Source organism: Anser anser (genome assembly GCF_964211835.1).
Source record: "Anser anser genome assembly, chromosome: 8".
NCBI lineage: Eukaryota > Metazoa > Chordata > Aves > Anseriformes > Anatidae > Anser > Anser anser.
Genome location: NC_139728.1, coordinates 15,459,133 through 15,477,190, shown reverse-complemented (window position 1 = coordinate 15,477,190; position 18,058 = coordinate 15,459,133). Strand labels below are relative to the sequence as shown.

Sequence of the window (18,058 nt, the reverse complement as noted above, 5' to 3'; positions counted from 1 at the left end):
CAAATTGTAGCCTGCTTGTTCCAAACCATTCACTTAGCTTGGATATTTGCCTAAAACAATTATTATACTGGATCGAAATAGGCATGACAATATACTCTACGTAAAGAATGAATTATTGTTAAGAAGATAGTGGCATAACTATTCTGGATGTCTTCTGATTACAGTTCTCTTGAGGTGTATGGGTTATGAATAAGGAGTTGGCAAGAAACAGGCAAAATAAAGCACAAAATGAAACTAGCACTATAATAGCTCCATAACTTCTTGGAGGAGGGGAAAAGAGAAAAACCCTCAGTCCTTCCACTGGAATGATGAAACTCCTTATTTTGTGGTATTTATTATCACATGGTAGCAGGGAACTTTGGTCCCTGACATGACAGCACCAGGAAAGACACTGCTTATAAATTCTTTTCCTGTTTCCATATTTTTCAGCATTTCCAAAGTATACTTTTCCTAAATAAACAATCTGGTTTCTCAAAACAAAACCTTGTATCATGAACACTATCAGACTTTTCTCCATTTTCCCAAAGGGATGCCAGACTTCATCAAGGAAAACACCCAGCAGCTGGTACTAAAGTAATATTTACTACTGGGCGCTCAGTGCTTTGGAAAAAAATGTATGTATAAGTCAGGGCACAAATAATGTCTTAATTGCACTAAAATACACCTGGAGTGATGCCAGAAGGACTGGCAGAGTTACTTCATCTGCCATCAGTGCTACAAAGCTGCTCACTCAGGTATGGATCACTCAGTATGGATCTCGCCCTAAGCTTTGCATCTCATTTCTGAAGTACTGAAACACACAAATTTTTGTGTTCCCAGTGTAATTGTTACTACGCAAGACTCCGTTTCAGAAGGCTGGCACAAGAAGTAGGTCTACCAGTTTATCTGCTCAGATCTAAAAGCTTCACTCTCAAAGAACGGGGAAAAACAAAATGATGAGATTCTTCAAAACATGTGCATTGGTGCCTTTCTGTTCTTCATAAAGCCTCATCTCCTACAATGGCATCTGGAGGCATTCGACCACAAGTTACTGGAAACTGCTGTGTTTAGTATCAAAGGTAATAGCAACAGAAGAAAATACGTTTCTTATCTACAGAAGATCTCAGAAGGTAGAAAAACAGAGCACAGTCCAATGCAGCAGACAGCAAGTATTTGCTGCGCACAAACCGTGTGTTCTGAGTTTGGCGTATAGTACTTTTGGCCTCACTGATTTACCAGAACTATCAACATACCAAATGTGGGAGGGAGATGTTAGAAAGTACCTTGTTTTAGAGACAGCATTTATTCACCCACTGACCATGTGGTAACTGCAGCTCATACAAATAAAGTAGATGCATGAGCCTTTTGTGGAAATGTGGCCATCCCGATATTCCAGCATGAGCACCACAACTTTAGTTCACTGCACACTTTCTTTCACTTTTTAGTTTAAAAAAATACAGAACAGTTTATTTAGATATAAATGTTTCTTACTTATCAATAAGAAGTGTCTTGAAATCTTGGGAACTTCTACCTACTAGATTTTTTTTAAAATAGAATTTTTTTCCCAAGAGTCTTTACAACCTTCACTATCCTCAGAGTTGCTATAGCCAAAGCCTCCCCAAATTAGGATGATATTCTTTTACCTCTTTTTCATTGCCAGTTATCATTTCCCATGTCCCATAGTGGCCTTTCTCCTGCCGGAAGAACTGAACGGCTTCTAAGAACGCCTCAACTTCATACGTGGTCTGCTTGAGAAAATCTGAAGGGAAAAAAAGGTAGTACAAAGGATTTACCCATATATAACCTTTAAAATAAACATCCTTTTTAAATCCATTTTCTTATTCCATGTGTGTCCAGCAAAAATATTTTCCAATCATTTACTAGGCCTGAGTGTCTGAAGACCTTTGGGTTTCATTAAGATTCAGAAGCTTAATGTTGCCACATATAAACTATCACAAGCCAGCCCATCTAAGCTGATAAGTAAAACCAACATCAGCAGGTATTAACATGGACCACACAGTAAAAGATAAGTTTTACAGCAAGCTTTGTATGTGGGAGACTTCAACAAGGTAGTCATTAACACATGAAAGCTCATCCCTTACTTTTATACCTATGAGCTATGTATGATGGTACGTGGGCAGACTTTGACAGCAGGTCCTAATGCCAAGAGTTGGGAGTTTCCACTTCTTAAATTTAAAATAAAATTTTACAAATTTAAGATACTGATAATCATCTGAGTGGCAGCACATTACAGCATGTTGCATGCCCTTGAGAAACTGCTAAACCCTGACTTACTGCTTCCCAGTAATCTTCTATTTCATTGTTTTATTATGGAATTGATGATCAGCATGATTTTTTCATGGGCATATAATAACACAGACCTGGACAAAGTAAGCTCTGTGCTCATACCAATTAAGAACAACATTTCTGACAAAATTGCGTTGCTTTTCCCCGATATTTCAGATCGAGTACCTGGTTACCACCCACAGCTACTACGGCTAGATGGCAGCTTGTCCCAAGAATATGAAGATAGCCTGGGTGCACTATGCTGTACAAATGGGACTACAGCATGGAAAAAAAAATGAAAACAAGTGGCTAAACTAGTTTGCTCTTATAAATACCGGATAACCAGCCATGCAGCAGAAAGTATATCTCAGGCAATTTCTTCTTTCCAATCCACAAGACTTTTGAGATAGTTGCAGTCAACAGTCTCCTTCACATTAAAGCACACAAAACCACATCTAATGAAGGCTGCAACAGCAGTCACACATTAGAACTAGTTTGTCATGATCTGGGGAGAAATAGTCCCTCTGTCTCAAAATGTGGAAAAGCTCCTGAGAGCCATGAGGCCATTTGGCTAACCTGAGTAAGAATTTCAGGCTGAGAAACCACAGCTGAAATACTTCAGGAATTTAAGTGCTGCCTTTGCTGAGTCAGAGCTTCAGGACTACTGTGAGGATTATTATCTTAAGGGAAAAACAAACTGATGGCAGTTTATTGTCACCTCTTCAAGGTTAACTACTTGCAGCCTTGATCAGCTGAAGTCCTATTGTGTGCATGTTAGCAGGGAAGGGGAATGTTAATTCTATCAAAGGTAAGTATACTGCTTTTCAAGATACTGATATGTATAAGCAATTGTTATGTGAAGTCAGAGAGTAAATTCTCAAGCCTTGCCTGTCAAGCAAGACATATCTTTGACTTGTTTGTGAAACCTTCTAATGACAAAAGCTTTATAGAAGGCTTGTATGCACACCAAGGGCAATACAGGGATTATACAAATTATGGGGAATACAGATTAACACTACAGTAATTCCCAAAATGTCTCCTCCATGCATTTTACACAAGAAGGAAAGCAGGAGAAACGTACAGCTATTTTACCAATGCTTCATTACTTGAAAACAGCTTTGTATCAGTTACATCTGCATGGTGGGCAATGAGGTTTAAGATCTCTGTCAGAATGTGCTCTTTCAGAGTTTCCCCTGAAAGCAGTAACTGCTACAGAAAAGTATGCTATACATACTAAGGCACAGTGAACGTTCTCACGCTGCCACTTCGTAGATACCATTCCTGTTTAGTAGATATTTGTATGAGATCAATTTCTTCACCCCTACACGCTGATCAATCAAGAACAGCAGGCACGTAAAATCCCAACCATTTATTCACTGCTATCTCCATGATTTGTAGCATTTTTAATAGCAAGTCACAAACCAGGATGTTAAAATACCAGTTTAGGAGTTGTAGAATCAGGCTGTTCACTGCCAAGAGAAGAATGTCCTCTGACAGCAGCTTTGATGAAAGAACAGCACTCCACCTGAAAAACTGTGTTGCATCTAAAAACTTCTGTCCTCCCAAAACTAAACTCTGAATATTTTGACCAGAAGAGAGCCAGGCTTGGCTGGAGGAAGGGAGATTGCAGCTCCTGCAGCCCTCCCATCGTGACTCACATGTTTTCCTTCTTTGCAGCTGTGCTCCCTCCTAACCAAAAGGGACAACAGACCATCCAAAGGGCTGGATCTTGGACCTGCTGAGGTGACGATTTGCCAAGGCTGACAAGTCTCCCCTCTAAGATCATCAAGTTTCGAACTCTGTACTCAAGGGAGTATTTTCTCTATTATGACTGTCCCTGACCCTTAGAAAAGTGGGAGGAAGATGCTAAAAGAACAAGAGCAATTCATTTGAATAGTTCTTGGGAACAACATCAAGCTGTAAATTGCATAGAATCCCAAATCATACATTCTTTCCTATACCAGTAAACACAGGAGAACAACACAATTATGGTAGTCTTACTACAAAAACAGCTCAAAGTAGAAAGGCGGCTTTATCCTTCAAGGCCTACTGTAATTGTTTTAAGCATTTTTTTCTCACTTTCCATAGGAGGAAAGGATTGCATCAGAGATAAGACACTGAACAACTAGATCCATCCATCGTTGGCCCGTGCAGAAGCTGTTGGTGATGGACACAAGACAGAGGCGCATTCATGGGATATGGCTTGAGAAAAGGGAATTGTACCCAAGCTGAAAGGAGCTGCAGAGCACATCCTCGGGGAATTCAGCAGGGAAGAACCAGGGCTTCTGTAAATCAGATCTAGTGGTTTATGACAAGGCTAGAGGACTGAAGACAGATTGGCAGCCAGCTCCATTATACAAGGGCAAAGTAAGGAAAACAATGAAGAAGCTGTTGGGGTAGCCTTGCTTACGTGCAAGAGAGAGGACGGTGCGTGGGAGACGGAAGCAGAAACTACAGCTGCGTACAGGGCAGGTGGTAAACCCTTGTGGTATCAGGAACGATTGTTCATCAGCAGAAAGGACAACGTGTGCTTCACTGTGAGGCTTCCCTTCAAGTGATCTGGCTGGCACCTATTGCCAGTGATGGGTCTGCCCCTGCTGCTTGCAGAAACTGGAGTGTGCCAGGGGAGCTGGGTGCAAAGGCGGTTGTGGGTCATCCCTGTCCGACTCCCACAAAACGCATGGGAGTCATCTGGTGGCACAGTGTTTTATTTCCACCAGTTCAGGCTCCTTAGAAGCTAATCTGAGATACAGCACGGCGTTATGTATTTCACAGGTAAAGGCATACGTTAACACACATCACTATTCTTTCCATGGAGCAGTACTGGACTATCACAATCCACTTTCTTCCTTGTGCCATCTATACAGCTTTCAAAACCAGAAAAAGCTGGAAACATCTGCTCTGCATGCGTGATGTACCTTATTCTCCTCTGCTCAGGCCAGCTGCTGCCTCCCTCAAAATGGAAAAATGTACTTTTCTTTTGGGTAGCCTGGGCAAGACTGAATACGCTTAGTCTCATTTCTGAAGTGCACATGTATAGCCTTCTTGCTCTACCTTCCTGTTACATCTCATTATGAAAGGAAAAGCCAGGGACAGAAACATTTAATTGTCATTGGACAAGAAGCAGTTAGCAAGCAAATCTTCCACAACAACACTGCAAGCCATAAAGTTTACTGAATGTCTGCCAGCACAAGACTGGAGAGGCTTTACGGGTACCAGACTCATGCTACGTGCTTAATCCAGGCTCGTCTGCACTTGGAAAGTTACCCAAACAGCTTCTCCAGCTGCTAATGGATATAACATCTGCATATTTGTGGAGAGCAAAACAAAATTCTCTTTGGTCTATTTGATTTTAAAACAAGAAAAGACACATAGAGACTGTGTTTTAATACCCAAGTGTGAAGCCTAATTTAAATAACAAACACAGATAAGATACCACTAACAATACATTCCTTTTATAAACATAGAATGAAAGCAGTTCATTCATAGAGTAACTGCTGTAAAGCTCCTATTGAAAAGATGGAAGGACAACTGGAAACGCACTGGCTTCATAAATCTCCCCACATTTGCATGTCTGACGAAGACACAGCTGAGTTTGTTCAGTACCGCATAAAGGTGTCTAAGGTGTCCTGTAGACATGAGCTTCCCTGCAGTGTATAAATAGATTAAAACCTTCCCCCTCACCAAAAAAAATCTCAAACTTTAATTCATCAAAACAGTACACAAAAGACCAGGCTCCTCAACACCCACTAAAGAGTGCAGTGGGCACTGATGAATTCTTGGTGCCGAACCCTTAACTTAGAAGGCCCCATGCCCAATTTCAGCTACATCTGATGTTTCTGCCACTGTCGGATTTGCTGTCTTTTAGCGAGGATCTCCAGGCTATATGCTTCAGGTCCTGCTCATCATTTGGCAGATGTCTGGTTGTATGGGCAAGTAACAGAGGAAATCTTCAGTCTCAAGTTCCTATGTGCTCTCCCATCCCATGACAGGCCAGCTGCGCCTCTGTTTGAAGATAGACGTCTTGATGGCACATCATTTACAAGCCCTTTGGGACAGAGGATGGGCTACCCGTACAATTTTTCTGGCTTACAAACACTTCTCGTGTGTCTAAAGGCAGCAGTGAGAATTAATTGCCCTGGTGGACACAGTCTCGCCGACAGCCATAGATCGATCAGTCTTGCACCACGGCCAAAACACTGACTGTGTGCAAAAACTTCTAAAAATAGACCTTGTTATCAGAGATGAGTACCTTAGACCTCCCTGCCTCTAGATAAAATTGTGGATTTTCAGCAGATCTGGACAATAGGAAATCTGTGTTCGACCATTCCTGTTCAAATTTGTTACTTGTATGTATTACAGGCTGTTGCATCAGGTCTCTCGCTGATGATTAATCACTCAGATGCTCATTTTCTTAGTTACGCTTGACGGGAGGTGCCTCTTTAACATTACATAACCTAACCTGCCATGTTAGCTGTTAAAAAGTGTTTCAATACCCATTTTTATCTGAAAAGTAATAGTTACTAGTAAAACTATTCAAACTCATTACTGCAGCATGAAAAAGGAGACTAAAATGGTCATGCAACAACTAGAATGGGAATAAGTGTCTGTAGACACATGGCATATCATCTACTCACTTAATAAACATGAAGCCAACAAATAAAGTCTTCTGATAAGCAGCAGCACAGCTCATTTCTGTACCTCTCATACAACCGCATGGAAAAGGCCATGTTTGGGAAGCTCAGGCAACGTTTCTGCAGCTCCTGGTGGGACTGCAGTCAGATGTGATAACCAGACAGCAAGAATTTTCCACCTCCCACAATTTATGGGGTGATTTGCTCTGCTGGGACACCAAGAGTTCACAGTTCCCTTCTGCATCCTGACTAATCCTGCAAACTGGGACTCGCTCATTTTTGGACGCAGCAGCAGCATTACAGCATGAAGCTGTTCAGAGAGCCAAGGAGCTGCAGTCAGGATATTTTACGATGTGTAAAAACTGAGTATGTCATTCTTCAAAACAAATGCAGTGCCCATATAGCAATCCTGAAAATGCCCTTCTCCCTTATGGGTTTCTCTTACAGTAAATTTATTACTTTTATTGTTAATAATAATGAAGGAGGATATTGACTGTGGACAAAGTGCTTCACCAAATCTTGCTAAAGCACTGAGAGTAATCTAAGCTTTACAGCTGACATTTTGCAAAAAGCTGAGGCCCAAAGAAGACATAGATGAGCCAATGCTAAAACAGAATCCAGAAACCTCAGCTCACAGAGCACAGGTTTTAATTAAAGAAAAGCTGATTCTGACATAATGCCCATCATCTGACTACCAAAACTCAGAAGAAATTCACCCTGCTACCTGCAGCACTGACATCGATGTGTATGTTCCCAAGCTGGAGAACTGTGTACAGTTTGGTGTGAGATTCTGCATTCAGAGAGCATTACTTTCCATATGGTTCCTGAATTCTGCCTGCAGGTAGCTGTTTGATAATAGGAGCAATCTGGCATCCAGCAATGGCAGTATTTATACACGATGATCACAGATAGGCCCACAGGTAGGAAGGTTGCCTTGCCTGGCTCCTCCCTACCATCCTCAGTAACTGCAGCTTTGGTCAGATGTCTCTTCCTCACTTATGGGAAGTGCTAACAACTTGTTATACTTCTTATTTCCCTCCCATAACACCACAGGAGCCATGAATACCTCAAATCTTCAAAGTGACAGACTGACCTCAGCTAAGGAGTGGGGAAGTCAAGGCAGGAGGTTGCTCACTGGAAGGTCGTAAAGATGGCAGAGGAGTCGAGTTTGGTGGATTTTCACTGACTGGGAGAGTATTTGGCACTTACTATAATTTTGGGGATATGAAAAATTAGTAGAAATTGTGTTTAATTTTATATGACCTTACAGAAACATATTCTTGCTTCCTCATCCATTTGGTCAAAGTCTGGCTTAGATGAAGGTAGTGCCAAAACATCTATTTTGTAGGTGTTTCTTGCTGATCCCCTTATGTAGCATTTTCCTGGGACAAGAAATATCTCTGATTGTACAGTAATGGCGAAGGGTTGTGCTTCTTGTGATGCTATGAACAGAATAGTAGGAGGTGGATAAAGCTCAAAAATATTTGGGATTTTCAGTGTTCTACCTTTGGTTTTAGCAGTCTCAAAAGACGGTGCTTCCACCACTTACTATTTCCACTGGACATTACCCTCAACAGGACAGATTTTATGCTAAGAAATGCAAATTAAACTTTTCTCAGTTCTCTTACCCTTCTGAGTCATCTCCCTCTCCCCTGGCATCTGTTTCTTTCAAATATATTTAGATTGTTGTGTTTCCTCTGCTTTGCATTAAACATGCTCTTTAATTAAAAAAAAATAAAAAATTTAATTGAATTTCTTCTAAAATTCAGCTCTTTTTAAACAAAGGCTGGTAAAAAAGAAAAAACACAGCCCAAAACCAGAGGGAGGCTGCTGAAAAAAACCATCTCTTAGCCATCTCACTACACAGGACATTTCTATCTCTTGTACTGGTACTTGAAGAAAAGCTATTGCACAGTGCCAAACACCAACAGATATGGGTGAATGCATCTGGAGAACATTAGGGAATAAGAGATGTTCCTGCAGTTAAAGAATCATTCTGCCAACTTCCCACCACCACAACTAGGGGACGCCCATCAGAGGAAAGTAAATGAACATGACAAAGAACAGTTTCCCTTTCTAAGAGTGATCTATTTAGCCCAGGTTTCCTATAATAGCATTTTTTCAAGTATTTCTGGTAATACTTGCCTGGGGTTTATTTGCTGTGGGTAGGGACTGCAGTGGTTAATGTCTGTTGCTCACACAGTTTCTGTTAATGATGAGCAGTTTTCTACTAGGAGGTGTGTGAGCGATACCATCACGCAGACGACGACGGACAAGACACAGAGAATTGCCAAAGAGAGAGCCCAGACCCAGTCTGTTATGCACAAGTAAGCAAGACCAACCTATCATCCTGTTACCAGATGGCAAAAAGCAACCATCCAAGTTCTTAGCACATTTCAAGAGTTGTTGCTTGTAAGATATTACAAAAAATTGGTAAGAAAGGTAGTGGCCATCATCTCCAAAAGGCTGAAGTTATGAAAAACTCTGTCTCCCAAGAAACAAACATATGGTCCCAACCCAAAGAGAAAATCGAAGTGAATCTATCTGTCTGAACAAGGGGAGATGAGAAGAGCTAAGGCACTGGACGTCAGGAAAAGACAGCTTGCCCAGGGCTTGTAATGCAGCTACAGCCCCTCCAGAAATAATTATATGAATAAAAGGACATATCGTTTAACTTTACAAAATGGAGTCCTGTCATATTATTACCCCAAATTGAGATCGAAGTGAAGTATAATGTCCTGGGTCTAAGAAGCATCAACCTCACAGCTCTGATGTTTTCCTGAGAGCAATGTAGTACCGTATGATTCATAGATCATGTGGTATAAAACTGCTAACCACTAACAGAAGCTAAATGAGGTCATTTCCAAGCAGGATACAACCCTGCAATAATACACTGTATTTATAGCAAATAAAGTTTTGCAGCGCAAGTTCCCTCCTAAACATTAAACCAGCATTTCAGATGATTGCTTTGCAGCATGCAATGCCTGTATTAAAGCTGTTCAACGCAGCACAAGACAGATTACATGGCACCTCCCTCTGCCGGGAACATCAGGCTGGTGTTTTATAGCCTAAACCACAGATTCACTCATCTCTGATAATCTCCAAGTGCTTTACAAACCATCTCCTGTATTCCTGGTAAAGATGAGAATTCTTTTGCCACTGACCTTTGAAGCTGCAGCCCAAATAGAGCCTTACACCTGCACAAATGGGTATCTTCACAGCTACTAAAACAAGCTCAGGTGGTGGGCGCAAGGCAGCCTCTCCTCTGCACCACCCCCTGCTTTGTAACACACAAGAGAAGAAAGATAAAACCAGGGTGTGGAGGTGACAGAGGTAGGAAGAACACAATCGCAATTAGGATTTTACACACGTTAATCATCTTGTCATTTCAGAATGAATACACCTCCCACAGACTGAAAATCCCAACTACAGTACAAGCTAGAGGGGCTTACTGGAAAAGTCAATCACTCAACAAAGGAAATAGTGTTGCAGAGTAAAAGCATCCCACAAGTAGGAAAAATAGTCTCACTTTAAGCAAATTATACATAAAATTCTATATTGCGTCCTAAAACATTTCATGGGTTTTGTAGCACCCCACAGGCCATGTCAAACGTATTTACAGGAAAATGGTTTTGAATGTTAAGACAGTGTTAATACTTCTGTGGCAGTTTACACACCTCTTTTGAATGCATATTTAGATTTGCAGATAAGGTGAGAGACATGGCGCAGACCAGCCATCACCTCAGCCACTCGTGTGGAGTACAGGAGATCTGATCTTGTTAATCATAAAGTGATTTAATTGATTAAAGTGCAGCAGCTGCAGTGAGAGAAGTCAAGATGCAAGTCCCAGGTTTGGGTCATACAGGTGGAAGGCAGAATACTGCTTATGTTATACCTTTGCCCAGACCCAAAATATCATGCAAACCTTCAGAAAGGTCTTGCTTTCATCCCAGAGAAAAGCTATTTTCCTTTAACATAAAAAAAAAATACTGTAGGGTATCAAAGCAATTTCCTACTCCTTTCTACTTTAATTGGTCATTCTGCACAGTTTCTGAAAAAGATAATCCTGAATAAGATACCTGAACAAGAAAATTCTTTCCTTCAGCTGCCCTCTCCAGAAAAGAAAAGCCAACCTGCCTGTAAAATGAAGACTCAAAAATCTTTCCAAAGTTCTGTTTGGACTCATGACATGTGCCTTGCTCTGTACAGGGATAAAGACAAGCAGTACAGAATCAGGTTCAGAGGCAGGGAGCTGCACGTAGCTAGTAAAGAGGATGACAAGGAGAAGGAAGTATCTAACAAAGACAGTATTTCTCCTGATACAGCCAACCTTTCCTTCAGCTTGAATATGAAATGTCCTTTTCTCAACCTTTACCAAAACTTCAATAATTATTTTGAATTACAGTCCAAGAGTTGGTAAGTCCTGTATGTACTATACACATGTACATGTAGGAAAGCTACAAATAATTATGAGAAAAACAACTGCCAGCTAAGCTTAGAGTTGAAATAGGAAATATGGACAGAGCTAGTGGCAATCCAAAACATTACATACAGAGATAGTAAATCTGATGCTGTCTCAGTTCTCCTATCGTAGCCAAGCTGTGCCAGAATGTCCTGCATAAGGTTAAAATGACATTTTGTATTTCTCTCTTGCCTAATACATTTCCATGTTGTACTTCTTTAATATATTTTTTCTCTACTTTTTTAGTTATGGTGAAATTGGAGATGGCAGGATATGGTTTTGAAAGTCCCCTAGCTTCCTGTGTCATGAGGGTGTTTATCAAGATACGGATGTGAAATCAAACCAGATGAAAGAATATAAAAATAAGAAGTGAAACTCTGCATCTCCCAGAATTAGCTAGTTATATTTTCCTTCCCATTACGCAGACTTCCCTACATTCCAGCACCAACTGGTTGGCCTTCTCTTTTAACAGCAAATACCAAGTGAAACACAATAGCTGGTAATCTTGTATAGGAAAGGAGAAGCCTGCCTAAAATTATGGATGGATGGATGGATGGATGGATGGATGGATGGATGGATGGATGGAAGGAAGGAAGGAAGGAAGGAAGAGAAAGGAAGGAAGAAATATTCGAACGAAAATTCTGTCTGATTTAAAGGGCATGCAAATGTAAAGGATTAAAAAATGGAGGATGCTAAATATTAGAGCACTGTGAATATTTTGAGTATTTCCCTCATTACTGTGCTTCACCATTGGGCGTTAGGTGGCCATTTCAGCAGCAAACTGCCCCCAAAATGTGAGGTTTGCAGTTCTCACCACTTCTCTATTTTCCACAAAGAAAATAGGGATGGGGACGGAACCAGAGTTAGTTCAAACTGCTGGTGAAAGTGGAAAGAGATAAAGGAAAAGAGATGAATCACATGCTGTAGCCCACATCTCAACTGGGAATAGCAGGTCAGGAGAAGAGAAGAAAAGCTGAAGCCACTTCCTTCCACAATCGACTTCGACTCAAGCATAGCTTCTTTTTAAAGTTTTTGACAAGTTTTTAAAACTACTTTTTAAAAAATACTAATAAGTATTTTAATACTTACTTTTATGTAAGTATTATATGAAATGTTACACTGTTGAAGGTCTGAACTCCACAGAAACCTGAAAACAGGCATTCTGGAAGTAACAGTGAAAGGTCAGCAGCTCCCCCCTGTCAACCTAAAAATAAGTCAAGGCAAAACTTGGCGAGAGAAAGTTAAAAAACAGTATTATGGGCAGAAAACTCCCCTTCGTGCCGTCCCTTCTATTGGGAAGTTGATATGAAAACAGTATTAGGATATATATATTTTAGTCACATGCTGTTATTCTCCTGAATTACCTATGAATCATGAAAACTGAAACAAATATAGCAAAATATTTGACACAATGATGCAGTAAAGGGTCTTTAAATATAAAAAATTCTACTGTGGTCAACAATGCTAATTATTTACTAAAATCAATAACCCCACACTTGCTACATTGTGAATGTGTCCCAACTAAGATCACATCATGTTTTCCAGTAGCCCTTGAACATGCATCTTCTTCTGACAGCTCTCTTTTGTCTTGACACATTTGCCATTTTAAACATTTATTTTTCAGTTTTGCTGAAACACTGAAGGCTTTATGATCACCCTGGGAAAATACTGCAAGTCTTGTACAGCACAAGGACAGACAAACAAATGTTGAAAGCTTAATTGTGTAGCACTGTGCCCAGAGAACTGTGCTTTCTTCTTTGCATGTGGAATTATCTCTAGGAAGAGTCATCACTAAATCCTATTACTCTTCATCACATTTTATGATTGACTCCTCTGTATTTGCTGGCTTAGAAAAAGCCTCTTCTGCCATGAACATTTTTTTTGGCTCACCCATGTTCTCTATTTAGAGACCTCCCCTGAAAATTATCTTTCTGCATGCGCATTCAAGTCATTTAACTAATTTAGCTCACCCTTTCATTCATAATAGACAAAAAGCTTTGAAAGCAGCAAATATGCCCATTATAATGTTTTATATCCTATGCCTTAGGATAAATTCAATGAGAAATGAATCATGGCATTTCAGAGCTGCATGCAATGTTCTCTATAGCAGCCACTGAAATCCTTAATTACAAAGGTGTTGGTAAAGAACTGGACAATGTGGAGGGAAGGAAGCTTTTTGATGGAGCTTTTGTAAAGCAGTTTTGAGATAACAGCCAAGATTAGATAGCAGCACCTTTGTACTGAGAGTGCAAATTTACAGTTAGCTTTTTTTTTTCCCTAGAAGCAAAGTTTCATAACTATTAATTTTAACAGGAGAAGGGCCACACACTGAATGGTGAAAACAAGTTTTGAAATTTATTTGACTTGAACTCTGCTGGAAAAGAGTATCAAACGCAAACATAGCTTATGTTAGGGTTGCCAAATCTGGCAGCCCAGTAGCTGCAGCTCTCGTGACATCCTTCCCTACCTGCCCCACAGATAGCCGGTCCATGCTTTGGTCCCACGGCAGTAACTCTCAGGCCCCTACTTCTCTTCACTAGCTGGCTTAGACCTATGGTCCCTCCAGCCTCGCTCCCAATCCTGTGGTCTGTCCGGTCGCTGCCTCCCACATCTCCTCTCCTACTTGCCAAATACTCTGGATTGATTTTTGCTGGCGAGTGAAGACTATGTATGCGCACACCAGGTAAAATTCCACGAATCATGGCACTTCAGAACTGCATGCAATGTTCGTTAATGCAGCCCACTGAAATCCTTAATTCCACCTGGTATACACGTACATAGGCTTCACTCACCAGCAAATAACAGAGTGTGGGGCTTGACTGGACTCACCACCCTCCTGTTTACACCTAATTGGCCCCTTTTATCTCCTTTTTCCTCTGTTATTCTCTGTCAGGGTTCCTCTGCTGCTCCCTGGGTATTTGTGTTTTCAGCAATGAGCCCTGAATCACACATCCTCACAGCTGAAAACCCCCAAAGTATTTGGATCTCCTCTCCAAATCCTGAGGCATCACAAAAGCCAACTTGCAAAGAGCAGAAGGGGAGCTGCCCAGATGAATCACTGAACTTGGATGATTTCTGTACTTAGAGTAATCCATCACTCAACTTTCAAAATCAGGCTAATTCACAGAATCTTGGTGTACACATCCTGTTCAGCTAGAATATTTATGGTACCATGGCCAATCTGGTCCTGGTTGGTTTAGGCACATTTTAAAGGTTTTTAATATGTTTTATCTGAATTGTACTCAAGAAGGGTGTAAAATATTGCTCCTTTGAACTACAAACCCTCATCAATTAATATAAAGGAAAGTTGAACACAATAGAAAATTTGAGGGGGAAGGAAAATCCCACAGTCCATACACCTGAATCATACCTGCAAGCAGTAATCCCTAAATCCAAATGTGTTTGTAATTATTCTTCTGACCATGAGTTCTGACATGAAAACCCAGAAACACAGGACGGACCAGTTATTTAAGATGAGAGACTCTAAAGAGAGTAAATAGCTGAATCCCAGAGTAGCTCCCATGTCAAAACCACATGCTGATTCACTCAAGGTTTGTGTTCAGTGAGAGACGGTATTTAATTCTGCTTCCTGGGAGAAAACTGATTTTAACTACAAACTCCTCTGAATTTTTGGCTGAAACCCAGTAAGATACATTCCTTTCCAGAACTCCTAGTGCTATTTTATAGAAAAGACAGAAAGGCAGCCTCTGATCAGACATTACATCTGTTTTTCTCCTGCCCTTGCCAAATCTGCCCTGGCAATGAAAAGATGGGGAGAGTGCTGCCTTGGCCAGTGCTCCTCATCCCACTAAATTCTATTCCCTAATCAAACTTAAAGGATTTTTCACATTTCTTCTCACTTTTCACTTTTTCTTTAATATAAGAACACAGCTGATTTTTGTATCACGAGCTTTATTAATCTGTAGTATTGCTGCAGGTATATGTAACATTGTCAAGTTGTTCAGATGCCTGTTTTTTGTGGATGGAACTGGTTGCAAAAAAAGCTTAAAAAAACTATTAATAAAGTAATCTTTCAGTCACACAGGAACTAATATAAATCAATATAATATGAAGTCCTTTAAAAAAAGAACACTGAAGAAGTTCACTCCAAGGGCAGAGCGAAAGTTACTGAGGTGCAGGTCAGTGATAATTTTTCCACTGATGACACTTTGGTTTCTAGGAGATGGTACAACTGCAAGAAATCAAGAAAATACTGGGTCCCATTTACTTAGCTATAAAAACCTGTTCGTGTTTACCATTGTAACAGTAGGTCTTAATCCAGACTGTCTTTATCTCCCAGTCTGTCAAGCAGAAATAATGTGACAGAAAGGATGAGCCTTGATAAAGGTACTCTGGTGTCACTAAAAATCTTCTGTTGGATAATAACTTGACCACAGAAAAAGCTGAGAAGAATAAATCCTGGAACAGATGCATAAATGAGCAACAGCTGAGCCATATGAAATATAATAAAACACTGACTTGCAGGCACTGAAGATGGAAAAGACCTGTTAGGTCATCTAGTCCCAGCTTTTGCCAATTCAGAATTGTGCCCTAGAGTGATGTGCTGAACTTTAAGGGAAAAAAAAAAAAAAAGGCTGCCAAAATCTTTTCAAGCCTATTACACTTGCTCCAGAATAGGGAAACAAAAAACCCAAACCTAATGAACAGGCTTCAAGTCATGGAGGACTCACAGTGCCAGGAAAACTTGATTGTATCCCCATCTCCTTACCAAACCCTGGTGAGGAAAAAAGGGCTAGCTTTCCAAAGTCTGGAGCATTTTCATACTGGATGACCACAGCTAAAAGCAGGCTAATCAGAACCGTAAATCACAGAGGCAGGCTTTGCCTTCAGGCACACTATGGGAATGTGGGTTCCTCTGCCAGCTATAAAAGGAATATTTATTGAGACTATAGACTTGAACTATCTGGAAGTGCCAAGTGAAGGTGTGTTCCTTCTAGACTGTCGCCTCTAGCGTATGCTAATCTAGTAATGAAACAGTCTTTATGGTCCCCATGACTGGGTATTTGCTTACCACAGTGTTTTAGCCCTCAGCCTCCCCACGCCTACACAGATTTGTATCAGAGATGCTTTGTCTGGTTTGTACGACACTGGTAGTGCTAGAACAGCATGCTGTGTCTCTCCACCTTCAGCACAAGCTTGGAAACAAGCTGGCAATGGAGACCCCAGCATGCTGGGGGAGTGTACATGACCTGGTTAGCATCGGGACTGGGAGTCCTGCATGTCCTGCAAAGAAGGTGCCTGGCACCAGCCACCACCCAGCCCTAGGCACATAACTGTGCATCTTAGGGGACTGCCTAGAAATAGAATTATGTGTGTTGTCATCAGGGAATGGAGTCTTAAAGGGGATCAGGAATAACTTTGGCAGTGGAGACAAGAGAGAAGAGGTAGCAATTGAGAAGAATCTGGGGAGGACAGCGTGAGACAACTGTCTGAGGGTAATAGGGTGAAACTGACGACCAGCAGACAAAAGCAACAGCTAAAAAAACATTGGCAGCAACTGCTGTAAGCAAAACAGACCATCTACACATTGCGCTCTCAATTCATCTATCTACAAGCATGGGCTTCAGGCCCAAGTAGATGAAATTGTTGGAGAAGTTTCTCTGTTTCCACCTCCCATGGAGGGCGGCAGGAGTAAATGGGACCTGAAAGCAACACTAAAGGCATGGAAGAGCCTGGACATCAATGGGGGAATCAGGTCAGCTTGATGAAAAAAGAGAAAAATCACATCAACTCACTCATCTTAAAAAGTGAAAAGCACTTCTTTTTCTGAAGGATCCAACTCATAAATGCTCTTCTACTTTCATGGGTGCAAGGTTATTTTTATATTCCTAGCAAGTCACAAGTTTGTGTGTTTTTTTCAAATTTTATAGTCTAATGTACTCAGAAAGTGATATTTAAAATGCGCCCTTGTGCGAACGATCAATACCATGTCTGACATGTTTCAAGTTCCACCCACAAGGCTCTACCCTGGCTGAGGACTTGAGCTGCCATCTCAACACCCAACAAAAAGAGAAAATGTTTGACCATTGGAGATGTACGTACAAGACTTCAAATGTGTACTGGAGGACTGCATTCCCTCAACACTGTACACACATGGCTACTAGATTTATGCTGCATTTGCTAAGCTTGCAAACACAGGTGAGAGTTTGACATGCATTGTTCGGTAAACAACTCATATGATTTTGTATCAAGATACTGGCTTCACATGAACTGATAGAAAGCAGAGTGCCACTTTCAAAGTCATTCCCATGTCATCTATTCCATGCTTACTACATTGCAGCTCAAATCCAATTTAACAGCTCTCAGCAAAGCAAGAAAAAGGGGTATGTTAATGCATTCTCTCAGGCACTGAAAAATGAACAGCTTTCATAAGTGACTTTCATTTTCATACCGTTTTTTCTTTTTTTTACTATTACAAGCTACTTAAATTTTCACCGGTGTAAATGATGTACAGGCAGAAATCCTTTTTGCACTCACCATGATTTGAATGTCTCACACAGTCATTCAGCACTGCGCTGAACTGTCTCTGAGCCTCTGGCTCCTGGAAGCAAAAGTAGCTGTGTCGGGCGAATGGCTGCCACAGGTACACTGGGAACTCTCTAGGCAGCTGAACGAAGGCTTGAGCAACCTCCTTCTCGCTTGACCCTACACAAAACACATCTCAACTTAGAATTTT

At 40.9% G+C, this 18,058-nt stretch overlaps 1 protein-coding gene across 1 annotated transcript in view; it reads right to left on the bottom strand.

Moving 5' to 3' along the window:
- NIBAN1 (niban apoptosis regulator 1) overlaps nucleotides 1-18,058 on the bottom strand; it is a 67,151-nt gene that overhangs the window by 17,351 nt on the left and 31,742 nt on the right. The window contains exons 5-6 of the mRNA XM_083847068.1: nucleotides 17,860-18,027; nucleotides 1,623-1,738 (exon numbers count right to left, since the gene is read on the bottom strand). Of these exons, the coding sequence (XP_083703194.1) occupies nucleotides 1,623-1,738; nucleotides 17,860-18,027 (284 nt within the window). The remainder of the gene's footprint in view (nucleotides 1-1,622; nucleotides 1,739-17,859; nucleotides 18,028-18,058) is intronic.